The 26,349-nt window shown below is 34.1% G+C and overlaps 1 protein-coding gene across 7 annotated transcripts in view; it reads left to right on the forward strand.

Annotated features, from left to right (window-relative positions):
• Positions 1–26,349, forward strand: part of HGF (hepatocyte growth factor) — a 70,238-nt gene that overhangs the window by 25,634 nt on the left and 18,255 nt on the right. For 6 of the 7 annotated variants that reach the window (XM_031454781.2, XM_064487629.1, XM_064487630.1 and 3 more), the window contains 4 exons: positions 994–1,112; positions 14,925–15,099; positions 18,246–18,373; positions 24,507–24,609. In XM_031454781.2, the coding sequence (XP_031310641.1) occupies positions 994–1,112; positions 14,925–15,099; positions 18,246–18,373; positions 24,507–24,609 (525 nt within the window). Of the gene's footprint in view, positions 1–993; positions 1,113–1,557; positions 1,886–14,924; positions 15,100–18,245; positions 18,374–24,506; positions 24,610–26,349 lie in introns of those variants that run through there. The other variant, XM_064487632.1, reaches the window with a different exon arrangement.

Here is a 26,349-nt window from a genome sequence, read left to right on the forward strand (position 1 = left end):
CATCACACAGGTCATGCCCATGGAAAGAGAATGAAAGGTGGAGCAAAGAATTCTTTGGCTGCTTAACTGTGGTGTATTTTGAAATTGCCAATCTCAACTAGTCAGGCAACCAAGTCTACTTTTCTCCTCAGGAGTAGGTTTTGAATTTAAATGGTTTAAAAATTACATCTACTTTGGCCCATTCATTTCCCAGGAACTATTTTAGTTGAGAAAAATAAATTTCTTTATTTTTATTATAGAAAATAAAACTACAAATAATTACAGAGGAAGGTTTATCCCCAACTTTCTTTGGCAATTGCCGCAAGGTCTTTTTTCTTTCTCCTTTCTCCTTTTGTTTGTTGCTTTTCTAGAAGAAACTAAAACTGCTTTATTTTTAAGTACATCTCTTGTCTTTTCAAGTGAGGGCAAAAGGGATATGGTAGTAATTAAAATCAAGCCACTGATTCAGGACCCTGTTAATTTAGAAAAGGGAGGCGGGGATAGAGAAAGTGGTGTGATGGAGTTTGTCTCTAGCTCTGGTGGAGGAGAGGGCATGACCTAGAGAAAGGCTCTAGTTCCAAAACTGAGCTATCACTAGTAACAGAGCTATTGAAACCTAACTTTCAGTTTGAACTTTCAGCCTATCTGAGAAGAGGACCTGTTTTCTTAACGAGCATTCTACATAGTATCATGTTTATGTAATCTGTCCTTAGTGGGCTTTGTGACAAGAGGATTCAGTTTGGGACCTCAGCTGGTGGACCGGCACCAAAAGGACCTAACTTACTAGCAAAGGGGATGGTACTCTATCCTTAGTAGCGTAGACGTTAACAGTGTTAGTAACATTAATAGATTCAGCAGTCAGTGATCAGCAGCCCCTGTAAGGCAAAACCTAAAAACCCTCTTGTTTCCTCAGCTAGTAGTATCCAAGCTAAGTCGAAAGTTATTTTGTGAGCAGAGGGCTGGGTGGTGTTTCCAGGCAGATTTACGTGACAGTTTTCTTGGTGTGGTTTGCAGATATCCCGACAAGGGCTTTGATGATAATTATTGCCGCAATCCTGATGGCAAGCCGAGGCCATGGTGCTATACTCTTGACCCTGACACCCCTTGGGAGTACTGTGCAATTAAAATGTGTGGTAAGTTGGGGTCAAATTTATTGCTTCCTTTTCCTCTCACAGACTGGATCTAAGCAGGCGATTATTAGTGGGACAGCTTAACAACTATTCTACTTGATGCTTTAACGTATATAGGTTTTAGTTAAGAATGTGTTACATAATCCTACTCAATCTTTTGCATTTTTAGAGACATTATTTGGAAAGAGCTATGTACACAGGTGCATACATACAAAACATTTACACTTATGGTAAAGGCCTAAACATTCTCATGTTATCAAGAAAAAGAAAAAAAGTCCACAGAGAAAGAAAAAGATCAGGGATTATGTGCACTCCCATGGTGTCATTAGGGCCATAAGAGCTAGGACCTTAGATTCTCACCTTCCAATCCTGTATCCTTTCCCTACTGATCATCCCAGACATACCATGAGCCATAAACTGACTGTCAACCTTTTTTGGTGACTCACAGGGGCTGCAATGAAGAAAACTAAGTCTAGCAGAAGATTCTCAAAGACATCTTTAATCTCTTGTAGCTGATCCTAATCTCTCTAGCTGTCCTTGTACATAGCCAGCATTCTGTTTCAACCTGTCTTTTGCAGTCCTACAATCCTTCTATACACTGGCCTTTACCCACCTCTTCAGAATTTATGATAAAAGCTTCTTTTCTCACTTGCCTTGTGATATCCCTTTACATCTGTACCCTTCGTCCTCTCCTCCATGGTTAACTCACACATTTTTACTCTTCTCTAAAATAATCCTTGATAACAATTAGATGTGGACATGCTTTTCTTTCTATGTATACAGGTCTTATTTTTTTCAACTGGATCCTAAAATCCTTTCAGATCAGTAGAACTGCATAATCTGTATGGTGTAATCATGTCATAAATTGGCTTGCTAGTATAAAAATACGTGTATATATATAGAGAGAGAAATGTAAAGACAGATAGTCTACATAAGATCAGGTGCCAGCACTTGGAATGCTGGACATACAATTAGGAGGCTATGGATAGGGATTTGCATATTTCTCTAGATTGGCAAGATGAGACTATTCCTTTGAACAAACCAAACGAACCTATTCAGCATTGTCTACACTAGGATACTGCCTAGGTAAATCTCTATCCACTTAGACCTGCTAATAAAAGGAAATGTTTTGGATAACTCAAATAAAACCCACAGAAAGGGGATGTGTCTGGCATATGTGAAATAACTGCAGAATCTGGAAGGCTCTCAACATGAACACAATGTTCCAAGGAAACTGAACCATCTGTTTGGTCCTTTAAAATAAAAGATGACTCCTGTGACAGTGTTTTCCTATATAGATTGGGTTAGTTCCACTCACTGACTTTTTAAATCTTGTTAATCTGTCCATCATTCTAGACCAGTTAGTTACAATGAACCAACTGTCTCCCTTTCATTTTTTGTGTTTTAAACACTCTTATAAATCATTTCTGGAATGAGACCAGTATAAACACAGACACACAAACACTCACATGCATACTCACATGTATATTCACCCTTCAACTGGCACACACAAAGCTGGTGATTTTAAAAAGACATAGGGGCCACTCTCACTCCCTTGTCTTCGGAGACAGCCTGAACTCTGTCTGTGGAGTGTGTATCTGCTTTTACTTTAACCTGAGCACCCAAACCCCACACTTCGTGGCTCTTCTCTCGCCTTCTGAAACAGCCTACACTCTATGTGGTATGTATCTAAATAAATTTATCTTTACTCAAAAAAAAAAAAAAGACATTGGGAGACAAAAGAAATAGAAAGAATATGAAACTTCTAACTGCTAGATTTTTTCCCTCCTCTGTGCAGAGTTGGCTAATTAGCAACTAACATGCAATTCTCATGGCTTTATTAAACAGATGGTAGTATTTATAGAATGTTAATTCTAAGAAAATGGTGGCAGAATTTGAGAGCCAAACCTTTGATACAGTTGGCCCTTGAAAGACATGGTGATAAGAGGTGACACCAAGTTACTCTGTATCTGCAAATTCAGCCAACCGTGGCTCATGCAGTACTATAGCATTTACTATGGGAAAAACCAACAAACAGTGTGTAAGCGGACCCATGCAGTTCAAACCCATGTTGTTCAAGGGTCAACTGTAGTTAAGGTAAAAATATTTTGAGCTTCGGGAATATTCTTAAAATATTTCATTACAAAACAGGTTTTAGTTTGTAAACTTATAAATAGAGATTATATGTTTGTTAAAATTAATTAAATAAAGTTGACCTTCAGGAATTTTGGGAAGCATAGGAGAGAATGTCTTCCAAATATTTTGGCTTACACATATGTAAAGCCCATACTGCAAAACCAAGAAACTTGGTGGTGGTTTCAATTGTATATTAGTTTTCTATTGCTGTGTAACAAATTATCAAAAAGTGGCTTAAAAATAACACACATTTGTAATCTCATGGTCTCTGTGGGTCATGAGTCCACGCATGAGTCAGGTGGGTTCCCTGCTTAGGAACTCACTCAGCCACAGTCCTGATGCCCACCAGACCTACTATCTCATCAAAGACTTAGGGTCCCATTCCAAGTTCACAAATTGTTGGCAGAATCAGTTTCTTGTGGTGGTGGTGCTGAGGTCCTCAGCTCCTAGAGTCTGCCTGATGTTTCCTACCACATGACTTTCTCCACAATAATGCAGTTTACTTCTACAAGGTCAACAGGTTAGCTTTCTGCTACTTTGAACCTTCTTTTAGAGAGCTCTCCTGATTAGGTCGATCCCACCTGGGGAACTCTCCCTTTCATTAACTTACTGTTAACTGATATACCTGCAAACTCTCTTCACTTTTGTTGTACAACGTGAGCTAATTACAGGAGTGGCTCTCATGTCATATTCACAATTTCTACCCACACTCAAGGGGAGGGTATTATACAGAGTGTATACCAGTGGGTGGGAATGTGGGGGCCATATTAGAATTCTGTTTACCACACACATGTTTACATGCACTGGTTGTAACAAAATATTAACAGTTTTGTAACAATTATTACAAAATATTGGCTATATTCCTGCATTGTACAAAACATCCTTGAGACTAAAATTCTTGTTTCCTTATATAATAACTGTATTACAACCTCATAATTTCTGACATTTATTTAACATCTACAGAAAGGTGCTTTTCCTCTACTATCAATAATTCTTATTTCAATTCTACAAAATGACTGTGATTAGGTAGGCCAGTGAAGAAAGACGTGCAAAGACATGGATAGGTGGATCAGCAATGCACTATTTAAGACATGGCAATTAGTTTGATGTGGGTAGGGATGGGATTAAAAACAGAGACATGGAAGAAGATAAGAAAAATAAGACTGATACGAGGCAGCTGAAGTAGGATCCAAGAGTAGCCCATCCAGATGCCTGAGAAAAACTAAAAAATTAAGCAGGGAGAATGGTTCTAATCTGATTTATGATCTAGAACAATAGCTTCCAAATTGGTGTCTGTGAAACTCTGGGGAGCGAAATACTATCCTAGGGGTCTATGAGCAGGGATAGGTTAAAGGGCTCAAATTCCAACTCCTTGTTTTCACATGAATTCTTTTCCAAAGTCTTCTGGAGATGCACATGTTCCCAAGGAGTCAGTCAAGTTCAACATCTTACCTTGCCATTGACAACTGCCCTTTCCTATTTTACTGAACAAAGGCAGACTGCCAGTCCTACCTGAGTATGAATGTGGTGCATTCTCACAGGGTGTAAAAATCTCAGAAACTCTGAACAAAGAGCCTTTTGAAAATACTATATGTTCACAATGTTTATCATTTATATGATTATACAACTGATTTTAAAAGGCCAGTAAGAAATAATGGGAATGCAAACTAAAGCAGTAAGAGCAAGAATAACAAGGTGAAGAAGAAAGTGAGCAATAATAAGAGTTAGAATGCTCCCAAATACAATGACAGACTGGACGGAGTGGGAAATAAGGTAGGGAAAAAGTAAAGTCTGAAACATTTCCTGAGTTATTGGGTAGATGATGCATATTTAAGAGAAATATAAATTTGAAGAGAAAGACAGCAAGTTTGGTTGTACTGAGATGTAGGTGCTTCATGTCTGCACTCACAGCACACCTAAGTTCAGTCTTCCTAGGGTTATGTAAAGTCTAAGTAAATAGGGACAGCAAAAGCCTTGGGCATAGCAGCAATCCCAGGGAGCACAGAAAGAGCATAAAGAGGGCTGTTTGCCCCTTTTCTATAAAGTTCATTCAATAAACATTTATGGAGTAGCTCTTACACATCAAATGCCTTTCTAGATGCTGGGGATAGAAAAGCGAACAGAACAGACCAAGATCTATGATAAAACTGAAACCGCAGAATTTTGGCATGAACTAGCTAAGTAAAAGCTGACATTGCCGTGACATTGCGGTGTTCACACCTTTCAGAGCCAAGGTTTTGAATACTGTTCTCAGTTCCTTTTATCTGTTTAAAAGATGACTATACTACAAATTTGTACTTGTCACCATGCTTCCAATCGTCTAATCTTACAAGCAGTGTATCACTGAAAGTGAAGGATGACAAATGTGTACCATGGTGTTCCAGGACAGGCCTTCTCGGTCCTCCTTCAGACCACATTCCTCAGAGGGTGATGGCTACCCAAATGGCAGCAGCCCACACATGTTCTGGCTATATAACTTTTAACAGACTTCCAGGTATATGGAATTTTAAGACACTGCAAGCACATAGCAAAATTGGAAGTCCCATACAGTGCTTGAATGAAGTGCTAACTTTCTTATGTTCTTTCCCTATAATAGTAACTTTGTATTCTGAATACCAGCTCATTGGATGTTAACAAACACATTTTAAAAGAAAAATAACTCTTCTTTTCAGAAAAATAGGGAGAACAATGACATTGTTTTAGACTTTCTGTAAAGTTAAGTTTTTTGCAAATTTCTTTAACATTACCTTAATTAGGAGACAATGGCTGAGTGTGTCATATTTGCTGCTGCATTCCGTCTTGGATATCATACATCAAACGCATCTAGAAATTCCACTGTATAAAGAACAAATAACATCTGATTATTGTTATGAAAACAGTTTTGATCTTCTAGGTCCCGGACCAGAACCCCAGGTATCCCTCTGAGAACAACTTTTTTGCTTCATGTCAGACATGTAAGGCTGATGTCCCACTAAAGCACAGTAACTAGGATATACCTCTTGGCTGTTCCAATGGTTCTCTATCTTTCACCATCAACAAATCAGTTGGTTTTGAGATATCTATCATTTATTATCTTTCTCTCTGATTTTCTTCTGGCTATATAACTTTTAACAGACTTCCAGGTATATGGAATTTTAAGACACTGCAAGCACATAGCAAAATTGGAAGTCCCATACAGTGCTTGAATGAAGTGCTAACTTTCTTATGTTCTTCTTAAATGATTTTCTTCATTTAACCTATAGGATGGTCTAATCTACTTTTTAAACTCTCGTCTGCATGATTGGTACCACCATTTACACAGTTTAAAATCCAAAAGCCTAGGGTAATCCCAAACATGCCCTTTCCTTCAGTTTTCATGTTTGATCCATCATTAAGAACTGTCAATTCCATTTTGTGCATACCTCTCAAATCTCCATTTCACTTTATCACTGTCTCCTTTATCCAAGACAACAGTATTTTTCGTCGTGAATATTTGGATGGCCTTCTGAGTGGAGTTGGATCCAGATTCATTAGTTTTCTTCTCCAATCCCTTCTCCACACTGCAAATAGAATGATATTTTTAAAGGTCTGAGTGTATGCCTAGCAGACCACACACACACACATACACACACACACTCCAGTTTAAAACTTTTCAATGATTTTCTTTGATCTTAGGACAAACACAAAGTAAAACTATCTTTTACTCCTCCACCCATATCTCTAACTCATATACATTTCTCTCCGTGCTCTCTATTCCAGCCAGAATAGTTTTCTTCCTATACCTTATATTTTCCATATTCTCATTATAGTTCCTTCACCTCTGCCATCTCCTCTACCCTGAAAATTCTTCTCTTTCTTCTTCATCTAGTTCTGGCTATATAACTTTTACTGGCTATATACCCATTGTTCAAATTTCAAGTCAGTTATCATTTCTTTATTTGACTTCCCTGACTGGGTCAAATTCGTTATTGTGTTTTTATAGTATCATAAACCCCTCCTTCCTTGTACTTCTCAGAGTTCGATTTTTACATTTATTTTTGAAGTTATTTGGTTAATAGCTCTCTCTATCAAAATCTGTAAGCTCCAACAGAGGAAGAACCATGTCTTTTTTGTATCCCGCAGACTTACCACATTGCCTGCACATGACAGGAGTTCAACAAATCTTTGTTGAATGAATGAATGTTCCCTTCCTATGAAGTCGTGGTTCTTCATTTTCTTTCAGTGTCTTCTGGAATTTCTTCCCTGCTTCTTGATCTTCATATGAAAACTTGGCTTTTCCCAGATGTTGCCAACCAGGAAGATTTGCTTCAGACCTTCTTTCCATCACTTCACCTTGTTACCAGATTTCATGCTTCCCTGAGCTAGTTTTGTTTATTTATTGCTGGTTGTCTTGATGGCTTTCCCTTCAACAAAACAGACACATTTTTCATGTTTTACCTTATTTTCCTCTTCCTTTTTCTTTTCCTATTTATTTTTTAAACTTCTAGATATGTAGATGTCCAGAGTCATTTTATTTATTTTAACAGCTTTATTGAGGTAAAATTGATATTTTAAAATATCACATACTTAATGTACACAATTTGATGGGTTTGAACATATGCATATGCCCATGTCCATGAAACCATCTCCACACTCAAAATAATAACCATATTCATCACCTTCAAGTTTCCTCCTGCCCACACCTTGCCTTAGTGTGTGTGTGTGTGTGGTAAGAACATTTAATTTGAGATGTACTCTCTTAACAATTGTTTAGTCTACAATACTGTATTGTTAACTCTAGGTACCATGTTGTATAGTATATCTCTAGAACTTACTTATCTTCCATAACTGAAACTGCATACTTCTTGAACAACTCCCCATTTCAGAGATGTGGCCTAGGAAGATCTTTGATAGCTACGATTTCTGCCAAACGTATCATTATGGACTGAATTGTGTCCCCCTCCACCATTCCCATTCATATGAAGCCCATATGTTTACTTTGGAGATAGGGCTTTCAGGAGATAATTAAGATTAAATAAAATATAGTGGTGGGATCCTAATCCAGTTGAATTTGTGCTCTTATAAGTAGAGAATGAGAGCAATCTCTCTCTACCATATAAAAACATAGCAAAAAAGTATGTCTACACTTATATCTATAAACCAGGAAGAAAACTCACCAGGAGCAATTGGTTGCCACCTTGCTCTTGGAGTTTACAAATGCCCGAATTGTAAGAAAATGCATTACTGTTATTTAAGCCACCTATTCTTGTTACTGCAGATCTAGCAGACTAATACAGGTATGTTGCCATTGGTAATACATAAAAAGAATGTTTCCTCCTAGTAACTAATGTACATTGGCACCATTTTAAAAGAATATGTAACTTTTAAAATTCAGTGTGTTGGGAAAATTATTTTAGCAAATTATTTTCTTTCTTAAGTAAAGCTGATTATTTCTGTAAATTTTATTAATTCATCTAAGCCAGCCAGAACAGAGATTCACAGAAATAAAATCTTATTTTATTCTGTCAGGAAAAAACAATGCTATCAATATCCTTTCTCAAGGGACAGATCTTGTATTTGGAAGTCATTTCCAAGTCATCTTCTAAGGACTAAGAGTATAGAATTGAAGACTTTTCATGAAAGTCTTGTCTCTTGAACATTTTACACCAGAAAAGGTTTGGATAAAGTCCAGGGAAAAGTTTCAGATAGGAATCCCAGGTCCACATGGAAAGCAAACATGCAAGCAATTTGAGGTTTGTACTTTGGAGGTCTTCATACTATTTTCCCACGTCAATTTAAAAATAAGAAGCTCTTTAAGTTTACATTAAGCCCAGTCCTGCCCTTTATGGCCCGAAGAACACAAGTCTGTTGACAGGAGAGTAGCTTTACACATTGTTCTAAATCTCCAAAGACCATCATAAAGTAAACCCTACATTTCAATTGCTCTTCAGTACCTGGGAATAAGAAGTGGGTTGGGTTGAACTGCTCTAAGAATAACCAGGTATTTGTCCAATGGCCCAGGAAGCAACTTGTTCTTAGCTATAGGCAAAAGAACAGTAATAGCGTATCATCACTAAGAAATCTAGATTTTTTTGGAGGGCTACGGTGACCCAGGATATCAGGATTTACTTATCGTCCACATAAAGCTTACGGAGCCCTGGGTGTGGACTTCTGCAATATACGTGCCCACTCACTTTCTCCAGTTGCTGTTCAGGAACTCCTGTCAGGGCCTTGCATTCTCTCTGCAAGGATCTGGCTAGCCTTTCAAAGAGAAAATGGGTCAGATTTATTATCAGTTGTCTTGTTCCATTGGTCTCTTTCTGTTGGGGGGCACAATGTTTTTTGTCAAAAATTATGTAACAGTTAATGTTCATTCTCTCAAAAAACCGATTGAAACCTTAAAGTTCTCTATCAAATATTCTCACAATCAGATCATAGAATATCCACACCAGCAAAGTGAAAATGTTCCAAGAGGCCCCCATTGTATTTGATCATGTTCTAACAGGACAGTGAAGAATTTCAATAGCAAATATTGTTTTCCTTAAAGCATTTCCAAATAGAAAACTTCGTGTCAATCATCAAAGAAAAACATTCCTTCACTCATAGGACACTGAGGATCATATAAATATCTTTGCATCTGCTTCCAAAGGGTGACCACTACTGACACCTCTGGCAAAATGTTTCATTTGTGAAGAACTCTCAGAAGAGTTCCTGGTATTTTCAGTGTGGGCTTGGGAGAACTACTTGCAAAAAATATTTGTGTATGTGGGGATGTAGGATTTTAAAAACATGTTGCTTTGGCTAAAATTGATCAGCTTCAGCTGATATTTGGGGATGTTTCTGTGCTTCTTTAACACTTTGCTGGGCCACTGGAGGCTCTTCAAAACCCACCGTTGTTCAGGTCTCATATTTAAGTCCAAAGGAATAGCTTTCCCAACATTTAACAGCTCTTTCCAAATCAACTCACATGAAACGTTTGTTTTGTTTTTGCACCAGGTTTTGGTATTTATATGGTAGGGCAGCTGAAGGAGTCTATTTTATTGCAGTTCAGGAATAATTCATTTTGTTTGAATCATAAGTATTCATGTAGGCAGCAAAGATCAAACATTTATATCACAGTTAAATGTTCTGCGAACACATCATTCATCATGGTCCCCATCAGATAATATTTATTAAACAGCTGCATGAAGTCTCACAATAACTCTTACTAATTGATTAAAACTATGTAGCTACCTTGTACTAATATATCTTTTTTGCCTATATTATTTATTCTATACACTGCCACCAGAATTATGTAGTTTTTGTTTATGGGGTCACTTCTAGCAGCTGAATGTCACATGGGATAAATACAGATGCACTAACTTCATAAGATACTTCTTAATTAAAGAAAAATAATATGTGAGTACTGCCAGTTTGTAGTCAAAATGGTAAGAAATGTTTTCACTGAATTAAAACACAAGAATAACTAAAACTCTCAAGTTGTTTGACGTTATATATTTTAAAGTTATAGGGGCTTAGAAAAGAAAAGACAAAAAATAATAATATTATTATTTAGATTCTTTACATCTTGATGAGGCCTGTCTTAGTTTAGGGTGCTATAACAGAATATCACAGATGAGGTACATTCTAAACAACAGAAATGTATTCCTCAAAGATCTGGAGACTGGGAAGTCCGAGATCAAGGTGCCAGCAGGTTTGGTACCTGGAGAGGGCCTGATTCCTAATTCAGATGTCTGTCTTCTCCCTGTGTCACAAGAGCTCTGCAGGGTCTGTTATAAGAGCACTAATCCCATTTATGAGGGCTCTGCCCTTACATCCTAATCACTTATCAAAGGCTCCACCTCCTAATACCATCATATTGGAGATGAGGATTTCAACATATGAATTTGAGGAGGACACATACATTCAGTTTATACAAACACCTAATTAAGTTTTTTTTTCATTTATTCTATCTCTAAAATATTCTTTTTTTTTAAACTAATGTGCAATAGTTCTTTGTATTCTGTAACTTTTGTAATTTCAAAAGGTTTGGTTTCTACCTCCAAATTAGAATCTAAATTATTTAAATTCAGATCCAAAATTTCATTTCTCATCTAACCAATTTAGCTTCCTTTGTCTTTTATGGAGTATTTAGTGCCTCCTTAAGATAAGTTTATGTTAAAAGTTTTAAAATGTACTAATAAAATTTAAGAAAAACCTGTTCAACATAATTGTTCAAATGAGGATTTTATGATTGCTCCTTTTTAAGTGAAAAATACCTTAATTAAATCTTTCTGGGAACCTCTGCAGTTGAGGTGCAAAGTTGGTACCAACAATTCAAGTCTCTGAATTTGACAATGAAATTTTAGTGAATCAATCAGTGGTGAAATATTTTCCTCAATATTCTTACACAGATTGTCTTTTCTTTGACTTAGGGTTTTTTGTAATACAGGTATTTCTTTTCAGAGACTCCTAAAAATTGAAAACTTTACCCTACAATTAGAAAAATATTTATTTTCTACTAGCTTTTTAAAAACATTGAAATACAGTCAATTTATGATTTTGTATTAATTTATGGTGTACAGCATAGTGATTCATATATATGTGTGTGAATATATATATATATTCCTTTTCACATTCTTTTTCATTATAGGCCCTTACAAGGAATTGAGTATAATTCCCTGTGCTATACAGTAGGACCTTATTGTTTATCTATTTTATATATAGTAGTTAGTATCCACAAATCCAGACCTTCCAATTTATCCCTCCCTGCTCCTCCTCCCCTCCCCCGGTAACTGTAAGTTTATTTTGTATGTCTGTGAGTCTATCTTTGTTTTCTAAATAAGTTTGTGTCCTTTTTTTCTAGACTCCACATATAAGTGGTATCATATGGTATTTTTCTTTCTCTTTCTGGATTATTTAGTATGACCATCTCCAGGTTTACATTTTATCATTCCTCTTAATATTTTCTGATGATCATGTAGTTAGTTACTGACTGATTTTTCCAGGTATTGATTTCATAATAAATTATGATAATATTAATTTACTTTAATCTTCTCTTTTATAAAAGCAGTATAATGAAACTTGTTTTTGAGTTTAAGGTTCTGTATTGTTTCAAATTTTAACTGTTATAAATCATTTCTACAAGAGTATCATGTAAAAAAAGGCATTTATGAAAAATTATTTTTAAAATCCAATCACTCTTGTCCTCTGAAACTGCTCCCACATTTAGAAATTCCAAAAAAAATGGCCAGATTCCTAATCATGTCTGAATGTCATATTCCTTTCTCTCATTGTTTAGTTTAGTGTCTGGAAAATAACACTAGAGTCCAAGGATCAGAGTATGTTAATCTCTGATGGGCTCAGCCTAGAACTAGGTACTCCAGGATATGTTATGGGTCCATTCTTAGCCAAAAGTGGCCTTGACTGACATTGGAACTCATCAAGACTGGGTTCTTTGGTTACAAGTTCACAGTGCCAAAGCAATACTGTGAAGAATGGATCAGTAATACACAAACAAAACAAAACACACACAAATAACTAGGAAAGTAAAAGAGTTGTAGTACCCAAGATAGGCACTGAAGTCTGAGAGATTGACTGGAAGTGTTTTTGTTCTGGCTGCCCTGCCTCTGACCTTCCTCCTATTGTCAGGATTCTGTGTCCTGACTAAAGTCACAAGTTTGCTGCCCAGGAGCTTGTGCCTGAGAATTGTGGGAATCAAAACTTTTCTTTTTAAAATGTTAACCTAATGAATTGATGGATTCCTGGGGACACTTGTTTTTGTCTTCTTTCATGTCATAGTTTTATAACTAGATATGCTATATATCAGTACAAGCTTGACCTTTTTACCTGTTTTACAGTTGTCACCCTTTAAAGACTTCCCACACATAGTCACCTCAAATCATTCGACAGTGGACTCAAATCATCAGAAATAAGCAGCTTAGTAGCATTTGTTTTAATGAAATATAGTTTCTCAGGAACTGAAATCCATCTTACTTTCTGTTTCATCATTAAAATCATAAAGAACTAGAAATGAAATGAAAAAGCACCAACTTTTTCTATACAAGTCATTTCTCTCAGGCCAAAATTTTTGTTCTTCCTGAATCAATATATATATTACCAATAACAGTATTATTAGTTTTTTAGTATATTAACTCTCAATGACCATTTTATGGGTCAATCTCTGGACATTTTCTCACATCTGCTTGAATGTCCTTTTAATTTAGGGTATTTCTGAGCTGTATTTCTATTCTTTAAAGTAGACAGATAAGGAATAAAAACACATTTTAATTAGTCCTCCTTTTTCCACAAAACTTCATAGAATAACTCCAAACTTAGCCTCTACTTAGTTTGCATGGAATTCAGTGAAATAACGCATTCAGCCACATGAGGTAGTAATTATTCGTAAGAAAGAAATAAATTTAAAATGAAGTTGAAGAGCCATGTTAAAAGAATTTACACTATTAAATGTGGAACAGTTTTATAGACATCCCCAGCCTCTGAAGGCTTGTCTAATTCTGATCTCTCCTTCGGAGACAAGATACTTCAAATTCCAGAATGGATGAATCAAAGACATTTATTCAATTCTTAAACTATCCTAAAGGGTGTCAACTTGAGTTTTATCCAGAGGCATCTTGAAAAACCATTTAGATTATAAAGGTGACTGGGGTATTTACAGGGAACCATAAACATTTTCATGTATGTTTTGAGAAGATATGTGAATTTTAGTTGTTCCAGAATGTTTCGAGTTATAGTTTGTTCAAGTGGGTAAACCTTAAGACAAAAGAGAAAGTTCAAGTTGTGGTAAAAATTAAATTTTGTACTTTCTAATTTTCTTACTGAGATTTTCACGATCTTCATAAATGTCTGGTAAGTATTGCAATTGGACTTGGAAAAAAGCAAGAAATAAATCTGCCTAGAAATAACTGATTTGTTTTTTAAATGCCAACAAGTTGATTAAGAAGAAAAATGTAACATATCAGCTTGGAACATGTTTATCATATTAGAGGAAAACCACAGTTAATACCACTGGCAATCTTGTATGTATTTAAGCAAACTAACTTTAGGAATAATTATATATATACTCATTTATGAATACTGTGTATTCAGCATGTATAATTATAGTGACACATGGAAGTAAAATGCCTTTAAAGAATTTTTCAAGAATAAACTAATTTAGTGTTTGAATAACAGGAAAATTGGAATGGAGATAGTAATAGTGATAAATTAATTTTTTAAAAAAATAACGCTGCTCTCTAGACCAACATTAATTTTTCTTCTATGGCCAAATTTACAGCACAGTGCTTTTTAATTTCCCTACTTGGTCACTATATTACTCGTAGATGTTTTTCAGTGTCTAAAGTAAGAAAAGTGATTTTAAAAATATAGAATGCTTAAACATTAATAAATAGAGAGATTTTATATCTGTTCTTAATAAATGAATAGACAGATCCAGGAAATCTAAATATTATTAAATGATGCTTTTTCAAACAGGACAAAATAAAGCCAATCTAGAATATTCTGTTTCATAAGCAGAAAAATTCCACAGTTGAGTCCACTATGTTAACTCCTCCTTTAGGTTGAGTGAGACAGTAATAATTATAACTTGAATTTTTTACCCCATTCAATTATTATAAAAACTTATGTGACAGAAAATCCTGGTAATAAAATGTAAATGAACTCTAAGAGGTAGACAACAGATTGAAAGATTTTATTTAAATTTATATTTCTTTTTACCAATAGCCCACAGTACTATGAATGACACGGATGTCCCTATGGAAACAACTGAATGCATTCAAAGTCAAGGAGAAGGTTACCGGGGCACTACCAATACCATTTGGAATGGAATTCCATGTCAGCGCTGGGATTCCCAGTATCCTCACCAGCATGACATAACTCCTGAAAATTTCAAGTGCAAGTGAGTAAATTAGGCAAATGTAAATTTCAGTATGCCTTAGAAGACATGAGGCAAAGTGGTTGCTTTTAACTAATTCATTAGTGTACTAGTGATCGTTAAACTTTAGTGTGCTTAGGGAAAATCGTCAATTAAAAGGCAGATTCATCCACTCAGAGATTTCTATTCCTCAGGTCTGAAATTTGGATCTCAAATAATACCTTTTAACAAGCATTCTTGGTGATTCTGAATCAGATAGTTGATGTATCATCCATGCTTTCGGAAAAACATACCTAGATTTCTGATCACAGCTTTCTTCTTGAAGGTCTATTTAATAAAACAATTAATAGTAATGATAACCAGGTAAGTTTCAAATTAGTGCCTTCTTAAATTTTTGTATTAACTTTAGAGATTACAAGGCCTACCCTGATTTCAGTCAACATTGTAAACTGATGAGTTTTCCGCCTTGGAAAAAAGATTTTTTAAAAAAATTTTAAATGACTGTTTTTCATTGCTTCTAGATTTTCTTTAAAAGGTGGGGAAATAAAACAATTTTTATTTAGATGAACCAAGCCAAAGAAACTGCTCTTGATTATCAATTATATAGTTGTGTGCTTCTCCATGGCTGCTTTTCTTCACCTCTTGACTTTTGTTGGACAGACAGCCACAATGCCATGTGTTTTTAAATTGTCCACCTTGTTATGAGGAACATAAAATGATTGCTTTTAAAATTTATAACACACGTGTCATTCATAGTGGCTTTGCTGAAATAGCACCTATAAATAACATATATTGGCTTTATGTAATTGGCTTTTAATAAGAGAGCTTAACATTTCAAGATGGAGAACTATGAGCATTAGTTGGCCCATCCACTGGGGAGAAAAGAAATTTTATGTTTTTTAAATTTTATTTAAAAAATTGGTTAGCTAATTCAAATTTCTTTGCTTAGATAGTAAATATTCATCTGTTACGTTTTAAAAATTATTTTATATTAACAAATTTGGCTGTTTTGGGTTTATTTCCCTCATTTTCTTCACAGCAATTCACTCTATTCTTGACCCATGTGTTTCAAACCTCAGAAATAAATATCAAAATAGAGAAAACAAAGAAAATGAGAAAATAATAAAGAGAGACAAAGGAGACAGTCTCAGTGCCATTCACACTTCTTGTTAACTTCTAATGACTGGTAATACTCAAGTAAGTGTGTATGTGAAAATGCCCAAATGAACCTCATCTGTAAGAAAAAGAGAATAATTATAAAAATTGAATTCACACATTTCACAATTAAAAATGATAAAAAGTTTAGCTGTTATATGTTATTGGAATTTAAGCCATTCTTTCTTACTTTGGTTATTTGGTCAAGATAACCAAATATAAATATCAAAAATCAAAAGGTAAGCTGTGTTATAAAACTGATACAATCTGACTCAACATTGTGTTCAGAGTATTGGTGCATTTACTGCTTGGGGTCTAGCAGAGGATGGGGTATGCGTCAGCTGTCTCTGGTTGTATTAAACACCATTGCCCCAATACTGAGATTCCTTACACATGACAATCTTTAAAACACTGTAACTGAAATGTACTGCCCGTGATGAATCCACATGAATCATATAGTCATTCATTTGTTTCAGTAATTATAAACAATTCTTTCCTCAAGTGAAGAAAAGAACTTAGAAAAAAATACTTGGAAAAACCCTGTCTCTCATTCTTGCTTAATCTAGATTAATGAGGTGCTTCTAGATATAGATTATAAAAGTGGGCTGAAACTAAAACTTTTGATAGCCTTAGATCTCTGCTTAATGATCTTGCCTTAAATTAACAACTCGAAATAAATTAACTAAGCAATTATTCACCTAAAATTGCAAATTTGTGTAAACTGTATGTAAAATCCAATGCACATATTTTGTACTGACAATTTTTTAAAATGTAAGTATAAATTGGTTAAAAGAAAGAAAGTATTTTCTTTTTCTTTCCAGTTAATAATTTTGTCATTTTATAAAAAGGCGGAAGGTTTAAATATGGGTTATCACTATGAACATCTGCTATACAATGGCCTTATCTATTGGCGTCCACTGTCCTCATAACCTCAAGTAACACAGTTTGTGTCAGACATCTTTTGGCCAAATATTTTGTTGGTTTTATAACCAAACCTAAGCTTCCTTCTTAAAAATTCTCAGTTTCTAATGGTCATTTTGAATATTAATAAAATTGTAGTATTTCTAATTGGACCTAAGTGAAATAAATAGTGTACTTTCCAGTAGACTGAATATTAATTTTGGTAAATCATTAGCTACAGATCTATGTAAAGAAAGTGCATGCTTTCTCCAAACTTGAAAGCATTATCAGGAGAGCAAATCACAAATTCCATTTTATTTAATGTGAACCTTGTACCTGTATGTAAAAGCCTTTCACATACAGATGATGTTAGTAGGCTTTTTCCTTATTGAGAATTGTAAACATCTAATTATATCATTGACAAAAATAAAGGATGTACATGTACTACACTGACAATTTCTTCTATAGTTAGGTTTTTTAGATTTATAATTAGGCCTTAAATCTACAGAAATGTTGATAAAGATTTCAGGTAACTTCTTTAACTCAGGAAAGAACTACTTTGTAATTGGAAGAAATCTATGCAGTAAATTGAATAAATCAAAGGAATACAGAATTCAAGGAAAAAATGTATATCATGTTTTTTTGTGGCAAATGTTTGAATATGTGGAACTTCTGTTTTAAACAAGAGTAGTTAAAGACTATTAATAATAGCCTTTCTTCTGCAAAAAGAGATACATGTTGTTTCCACATTATGGACCATGAAAACATAATGAGTAACAGGCCAGTTTTTAAAAACTGTGACAGTTGAGAGTCTTGAGAATGAGTGAGAAGAATGAAGCGGTACTATTTCTCTCCCTCATGAAGCAGCAGTGTTTGTGTCAAACTGCAGGTCTTTGAAAGAAAAAGAATTCTGACATCTGACAGCATTTATTTCAGTAACGCGGGCAGTGTCAGTTGTGTATACTGAATTCTAAATTGTTATAACTATCTTAAATCTAAAATGTAGAGCTCTATTTATAGAATGCATACATTCTGGGATTCTAGAAATGTAAGAACACTGATTTCACCAGTGTAAGAAGTATGGCCATTTACATTAACATGCTTATTCTCAATAGGGACCTAAGAGAAAATTACTGCCGAAATCCAGATGGGGCTGAGTCACCGTGGTGTTTTACCACTGATCCAAACATCCGAGTTGGCTACTGCTCCCAAATTCCAAAATGTGACGCGTCAAGTGGACAAGGTAATAGCTGACATTTTGCAGGGTGGACATGATTAAATTCAGTGGAAATGCCTAAAGGGAGGACACATTTTTAGAGCGGAAGACCTATTTCTTGTTGTACTGTTTTTGCTGGTTAGCAAACAAAATCACCCAAGTCTGAAGTTGCATTTCTTTTATATATAAATTTGTTCAACATCTGTTTATTTATTTGAGTGTACACTAGTGCCAGGCACGATTTTACGTACTGGGGTTATACCAGTAAACAAAACAAAATTCTCTGACCCCACAGAACTAATGTACAGCAAACAAACAAACGAAATTAAAATGGAAGTGGAGATAGAACGTCAGTGTGTGGTAAGTGCTAGAGAGATAAATGTCCCAGAGTTAAAGGAGGATGTTGCTATTTTATGTTCTAATGGTCTAAGAGGATCTTACATACTAAGCTGACATTTAAGGAGAACCTGAAAGAAGTGAGGGCGCAGCATGTGCCACATGAGTATATTTGTAAAGAGCATTCTAGGTAGAATTAACTGCAAACGAAAATAGCATGAGGTGGGAGAGTGCATGAAAAGTCAAAAGAAAGAAACTGCACATCACTGTGACTGGTACACAGTGAACAAAGTTGGGAGAGGCAGAAGATGAGGTTAGGGAGCAGTTGGGCTAAAACTGCATAGGCTATGTAGAAACTGGAAGGATTTACACTTTTATTCTAAAAGAGAGGAGACTCATGTAGGGTTCTGAGAAAAGAAATTAAATGATCAGTCTGACTTAAATTTTAACTGGATGATTCTGGCTGTATTATGAAAAACAGCCAGAACTGACAAGAGCCAAACAGGTGAATCAATTGGTGATTGCTTCAGTAATGCAGGCAAGAGAGGAGAGTGATGCAGACCTGGTTGTTAGCAGTGGAGATAATATGCAGCAGTGGGGTTTGGGACAAATCACTATTGTACTTGGAAACATAGACACCGTTGAAAATAACTGCTTCAGGGAGCAGCAGTTGAGAAAAGCCACATTGAAATAGGTTTAAAAAATCATTTGTCAAAAGTTAATAATAATGTCGGGCTCTGGGCATTTATTGGTATATAATGAATTGGGAGTTACGATTTTTAAATAATCATATTCTTTCACATAAATTTAATTATGATGGTCATGACCATGGTCAGTCCTAAATCATTCTTAGAAGTCCAAACCAAATTTAAAGCTTCATTTCATAGATTTATTGCCCTATACATACTTCTTCCATCCCCTGACTTTTTCCTCAGTGCCATTTTTTGTGAACAACTCTGAAAACAGTTGTAGAGGGAAAAGAAAAGGGAATGAGGCCCTTTTTCAATCAATTTCACTGTTCTTGGGCACACTTTAAGGTCAATTGGACATAAAGTTGAAACCAATGATTAAGGAAACTTTGGTGCCAACTGGATCTTCTCTGACCTGCCTTGTTCATTTAAACAATTGCTGATAATTTGTAAGTGATAGAGGCAAATGTGAACAATTGTTTGGTAGGTATCAAGATGCTTTCATGTACATATATCAGTTACTAAAGGATCAGGTAACAGAATAGGAGAGTTTTGGGTTTTAAAGTTAGGCTGATGCTATTACTTATATAATAAATCTACACATTAATAGATAAAGAAATTAGTTTCATGGAATTTAAATAAATTGCCTGAATTCTCAAATTAAGACAGCTAGGATTGACTCAAAGTCTCTTTAAAATGATCTTTGCATTGCTCCATGCTTTCTCCTTTTCATTAATACTTTAACAATATATTATATTATTTTTCTTTAACAATATATCATACCTGATACATGTAACAACATGCCAGATGTGGTGAAATGCTTTCTAATTGACACTGAAAGCCTAGAGGAAATGAAAGGAAAAAAAATGATAAGCTAAATCAAAAACTTACCATGGCAACCACAAGTTTGTATTCTATGTCTATGAGTCTGTTTCTGTTTTGTAGTTCAAAATTTGTACAAACTGACAGGCACATGCAGAATAGATAAACAAGATTATACTGCATAGCACAGGGAAATATATACAAGATCTTGTGGTAGCTCACACTGAAAAAAATGTGACAATGAATATATGTATGTTCATGTATAACTGAAAAATTGTGCTCTACATTGAAATTTGACACAACATTGTAAAATGACTATAACTCAATAAGAAAATGTTAAAAAAAAAAAAACCCTACCATCGCAAAAAACATAAACAAGCCCATCATACTTAAATTCAAAAGACAAATGACACATTTGGAAATCAGTTTTAAAATGCATGTCACAGATAAAGAGAAAATATTTTTAATATATAAAAACTGTGACATTGTAAAATATAGAAAATAAAATAAATGGAAAAATACATGAACAGAAAGATTTCTTTAAAAAAATATAAAGTTCCCTTAAACACATTAAACTCATGCTTAAATTCACATATAATATGAAAAAAGCAAAATAAAAGCATTGAGATTTCTCATAATACAAGACTTCTATTTCTCAAATATAAATTCCCCAAAATTCAAAAGCTTGACAACACCATCTTTTGGTGAAGCTGTATGGGGAAGTGAACTCTCACAGCCTGCTCTTGGGAGTGCAAAATGGTAAATCTCTTATGGAACAGAATATTACAATAAATAAATTACATATAAATTCCCCTTTTGACTCAACAATGCACTATCTGAATATACAGCTTCAGCAATATGCAAAAACATATGCACACATTTTTTATTGAAGCATTTTCTGTAGTAGCTGCAACACAATGAAAACAACTCAAATCTATTCTGACAAAGTCACACAATGGAATACTATGAATTTGCAAAAAGAATGATAAAACTAATATGAAGTGATTTTAGGTATATTGTTACTTGAAAAAAAAAAGGCACTCAAATATATATTTGGTATTCTGTTAGTAACAAATAAAGGGATTTACTACTAATAGTAAAGAATGGCATATAATAATACATATATAGAATATACATACAAATAATCTGTATATTCATATTATATATATTTGTACATATAGAGATACAAACAGTTTTGCCAAAAAAGTGAAAAAAACAAAAGAGTTATAAACAAGAAAGTAATGAAACTGGTTATTACTTGTAATGGTGGCTAGTCAGTAGAAATATGACACAGAAGCAAAAGGGAAAATGAGAATTCTCTGGGTACTCACTTTCATATAGTTTTGAATATTAACCAATATGAATGTTTTAAGTGTTCAAAAGTAACCTCAAGAAATATGGAAAAAAAACCACAGAAATGTGCCTGTTTGTATATCAAACGGATATACCGTTACTACAGAGAAGGAAAAACTCGAAATAATTTTTAAACACAACTTCTAAACATAGATGGCCTCACTGGAAAGATGATAAGTTTTGATAACTATAAATGCATTTTGAACTTTAAAGTGTAGGTTTGCTGTTAATATTAGGATGTAGCAACTTTGAAATTATTTTGTGTGCATTTAAATTTGAGAAAATGAGCAAATATATTGATGTTACCTGGAATCAGGTTTTCACTGTGGGAGAAACAAAATACACAAATGAAACAGAGGAGAGGAAGAACTATGGTGCCAGAATGGAATTAGAGGGATCAGTTGCTCGTGAACTCACAAACACACACACACACTCTGCATAGCTCTGTCAACTGCAAGGGACTAGAAACGATGGTACCAAATAGGAATGAGCACAGCTGTCCCCCATTCTTGTCTTCTCCTTACCTTTCATCACCAACATTAATAAAGGCTCCTTGGAGGAGCTGAAGTTTCCAACCCTAGGGTAAGAAAAACACAAGGAGAGGCTGGAATATCTTTTGCCAACAAGTTAAGTGCTCAGAAACTCATGTCTTCCTCTCAAAAGCCCATAACTCAGATCTAATCATGAGGAAAACATCAGACCCACGTATTTTACAGAACTTTTTACCAGTTCTCCTCAAACCTCTCAGGGTCATAAAAAACGAAAGTCTGAGAAACCGTTACATCAAGAAGAGCTTTAGAAAGCATGACAACTAAATGTAAAGTAGTTATCACATGGGATATTAGAACAGAAAAAAGGGTATTAGGTAAAAACTAAGAATATTTAAACCAAATATGATCTTCAGTTAATAATACTGCATCAGTATGGTTAACAGTTGAGACAAATCTATCACACTAATATAAGATGTTAAATGTAGGGGAGACTGCGTGGTACCTGAGAACCCTCTGTACCAACTTACAACTTTTCTGTAAATTAAAAACTATTCTAAAATAAAGAGTTTACTAAGAAAAAAAAACAAGCTCATAGCTCATATTCAAATAAAAGGGTGGTAGTGGTGAGAAATATTTCTTTCTAATACAGAAAACACAGATATAAAAACAAAGATGAATAAAAGAGCAGTACCAATATATTGCAATGCACAAATTGCTTACTTCAGTAAGAGCCTATCTAAAAAGTTTACTACCTAAGAGTTTAAACTTTACTAATACAGACAAAAAAATAGTATTATCATAAGAACATATTTTAACTAGTATATTCTACATATATAGAAGTACTGGATTTTACAAATTTATGCTTTCTGAAAACAATTTTATTGTGTCTAGTAATAATTGCTATACTATCTGTATCAAACCCTATCCTATTTTAGTTTTCATTTTTAAGCCAAAATTTCTTAGACTGGTATTGCAAAAATGTAATCCATGGATATAAAAACATTACTTTTGAATATATTTATTATACTTATATTTCTTTTTCACTAGGTTAACTAATTCCTGAATAAATTATTAAATTATTCACTTAAAAATTGTATTAGGTTTGGATCTATTACTTATTCTAATCACACATCACATTTAAAACCAATGATAATATACTATGGTTTACCAACTTTAAAACAGAATAATCTTAATGTCAATGTACATTTGTAGATAACATTTTATAGTCAAAACTACAGTTATTATTCATATTAAAATAGGAATGCTTAACAGTCATTTTTAAAATATGCAGTATTATTTCAAAATATGGAATAATGTTTCTTTTCAAATGTAGAACTGCAACTTACATATTAGGAAGAAATTGACTTCTTATGATTTTAAAAAATTAGTATATGGACACCTCTATAAATGTTTGATAGAACACAAATTGCTCAAATGAAATAAAGTGAAAAATAAAACCACATGGAACATGATAAAAGACACAGGAGCCATTTTAAAGTGGCTTCCGTTGGCTATTTGGAACAAGTCGAACCCCAAAATAAACAACAGGAATAGATTATAGATCATGTTGAATAAAAAGAGAATCCATGAGTCCACATTACTCACTACTTGTAATACTAGTACTAGTGGTAATACTACTTCTACTGCTACTGCTACTTCATAAGACAGAAATGTAGAAAATCAAAAAATAATTACTTTTAAAACAACACAGCAAACAACGTAATACCTGATTCATGCAAAATTAATCAAAGTATGCCTAAGCCATTTTGAGAAAATTTGGGACTAGGATGTTTACTCAGTCTCAAGAGCCCTGATACATTATTTTGTTGCTCGTTTTACATACAAAGTGAAGTTTTTCCTTCATACCACTTAACCAAGTTATTGAATTCATCACCAGTAAAGGAACAAACTAATACCACATGTCACATGAAATAATGCTGTAAAAAGGACAACATATCAACTATGCAATATTTGTCTTTAACTTGCTTTTATTCATGAAAAAAATAATCAGACAAAATGAAACTAAAGAGCATCTACAAAACAGCTGCCTTAGGTGACTTAGAATGTCAATCTCATGAAAGACAACAATCAAAACACAACAACTGTGATGGGGATATGTGTGCTCATTATATCATTCTTGTGACTTTTCTGTGGAGCAAAATTTTTCAGAAGAAAATGTTGGGAAATATAGATGTGTCTAAAAATTCTCATTTCTTTAGTGTCCCTAAGAGCCAGTCATTTAATTTTTTCTTAGATTATTTTTTGAATTTGTAATTTGATGAATAAACTTTCATTTTGTGAAGAAAAAATTTGGCTAAAAATATACTTTAGTGAGATAGTTAAGTCTCTGTACAGATTTCAGTGCTTTGTTTTAATTTTTAGGTTGATTTTCATGAATTCATATGCTTGTTAAAAATGGTTTTACTCCCCAGTATTCATTAGTCTTCTTTCCATATATTTTACGTTTAGATTGTTATCGTGGGAATGGCAAAAATTATATGGGCAATTTATCCAAAACACGATCTGGACTAACATGTTCGATGTGGGACAAGAACATGGAAGATTTACACCGGTGTGTAAATTTCTTTCTTTCAATATATAGTTTGTAGTGATAACAGCAGTTTACTAAGGTACATTGCTATTTCTATTCTCTTATATATCACAGTGAGCTAATAAAAACATTAGACTGATTGTTCTGTGCAACTTAGTTTACTATCTTCTCTCTGTGTAGCAAAAACTGTTAAATAAATGATTCAATCCAGCACATATTTATTGAGCATTTACTGTGTGTTCTGCTCTGTAATAGGTGCCATGGGGAACATTAATATAAAGTGGACATACATTTTGGCTCCACCTTAAAGAACAATATGGTCAGATTGAGAAAATAATTATATAACAACTTGACTAGATAGCGTATAATTAAGTGTCAAGTCTAGCAATTTAAATACTACATTATATTATTATGTTCTCATAATTATTTAATTATTAATATTGGTTCATAAAAAACTAAGTGATCTTCTTCACGTACATGCATACCTTAAATATCCACTTAACCACTAAAAACTTACTGAGACAGGTTTCCTTCTATAGCTTTACTTTGACACACACATCTGTTCTGTAATTAAAGGAATAAATCTGCAATTGAGAAACATCTATATATTTCAGAGAAATAGAGATTTTGACATTGGACATATTCACAACAAAAGCAATTATCTTCCACTGGACCCCAGTGATAGTGCTAGTGTGTTTGAAATTACAAAAGAAGTATGAGACATAGTTGTGACATAGAACTAATTTTTGGTAAATATCCCAGAATGTATGCACTAGGATAACAGGAAAAAGGTAGTGTAACCTAATCAAGCACCTACAACATGGTTGCTTTATATGAGTTATCTTATTTAACCATCATAATCCTACATGGAAGGTATTTCTATATGCGTAAATAAGAATTTAAAGATCTGACAGGTTGAGTTATTTTGCCCCCAGTTCCACTTTGAAGCCTTTATTATCTTTAAGAATTTACTCACTAGTGGATGATATTGGTTCAATTAATTTACTTCACAAACACTGATAGGTCTAAAGCAGTTCTAACATAAATATGCAGTTCACATATGTAAGCCACACGTGTATTTTTAAGTTTTCTAGTAGCCATATTTAAAGAAGTAAAAATAAACAAAATTATTTTTAATAATGTTTTTCTTAATCTAATATTTTTAAAGCTTTTTCATTTCAATATGCATTCAATATAAAAGTTATTAATGAGATCTTTCAAATATTTTATATTAAAGCTTCAAAATCTGGTGTATACTTATATTTATAGCACCTTTCATTTAGACTAGCCACATAACCAATTTCTCAGCAGCCACATGTGGCTAGTAGCTACTGTACTGGATGCTGTAGCTCTAGGACCTCAAGGATAAGCAGAATTCTGCTGTCATGGATCTCGCTCCCTAGTATGGAATATCAGAAAGCAGCAAATGCCAATGACATATTATAAAAAAACATGAGAAAAGCATATTTTACATTATGGGAATGCAAAAAAAGTGCTAACTAGCCTTAGATGGTCAGGAAGCCTTCCTAGAGGAGGGGACATTATCTGGGACATCCATGGTAAGTAGGAGTTGGTCAAAGGAAGTGTAGGAAGAAATGTACATCAGGAAGAAGTAGTTTGTCCAGAAGTCCCAAAACTGAAGTGTTTAAAAATCAGAAATAACTTTGATAAGGATGAAAGAGTACAATTTGGTCAATGCCCACAGAGAAGAAACGCTCCAGTGGCAAGACCATATAGCACCCTGTAAGCTGTGTTAAGATG

Source organism: Camelus dromedarius, chromosome 7 (assembly GCF_036321535.1).
Source record: "Camelus dromedarius isolate mCamDro1 chromosome 7, mCamDro1.pat, whole genome shotgun sequence".
NCBI classification, from domain to species: domain Eukaryota; kingdom Metazoa; phylum Chordata; class Mammalia; order Artiodactyla; family Camelidae; genus Camelus; species Camelus dromedarius.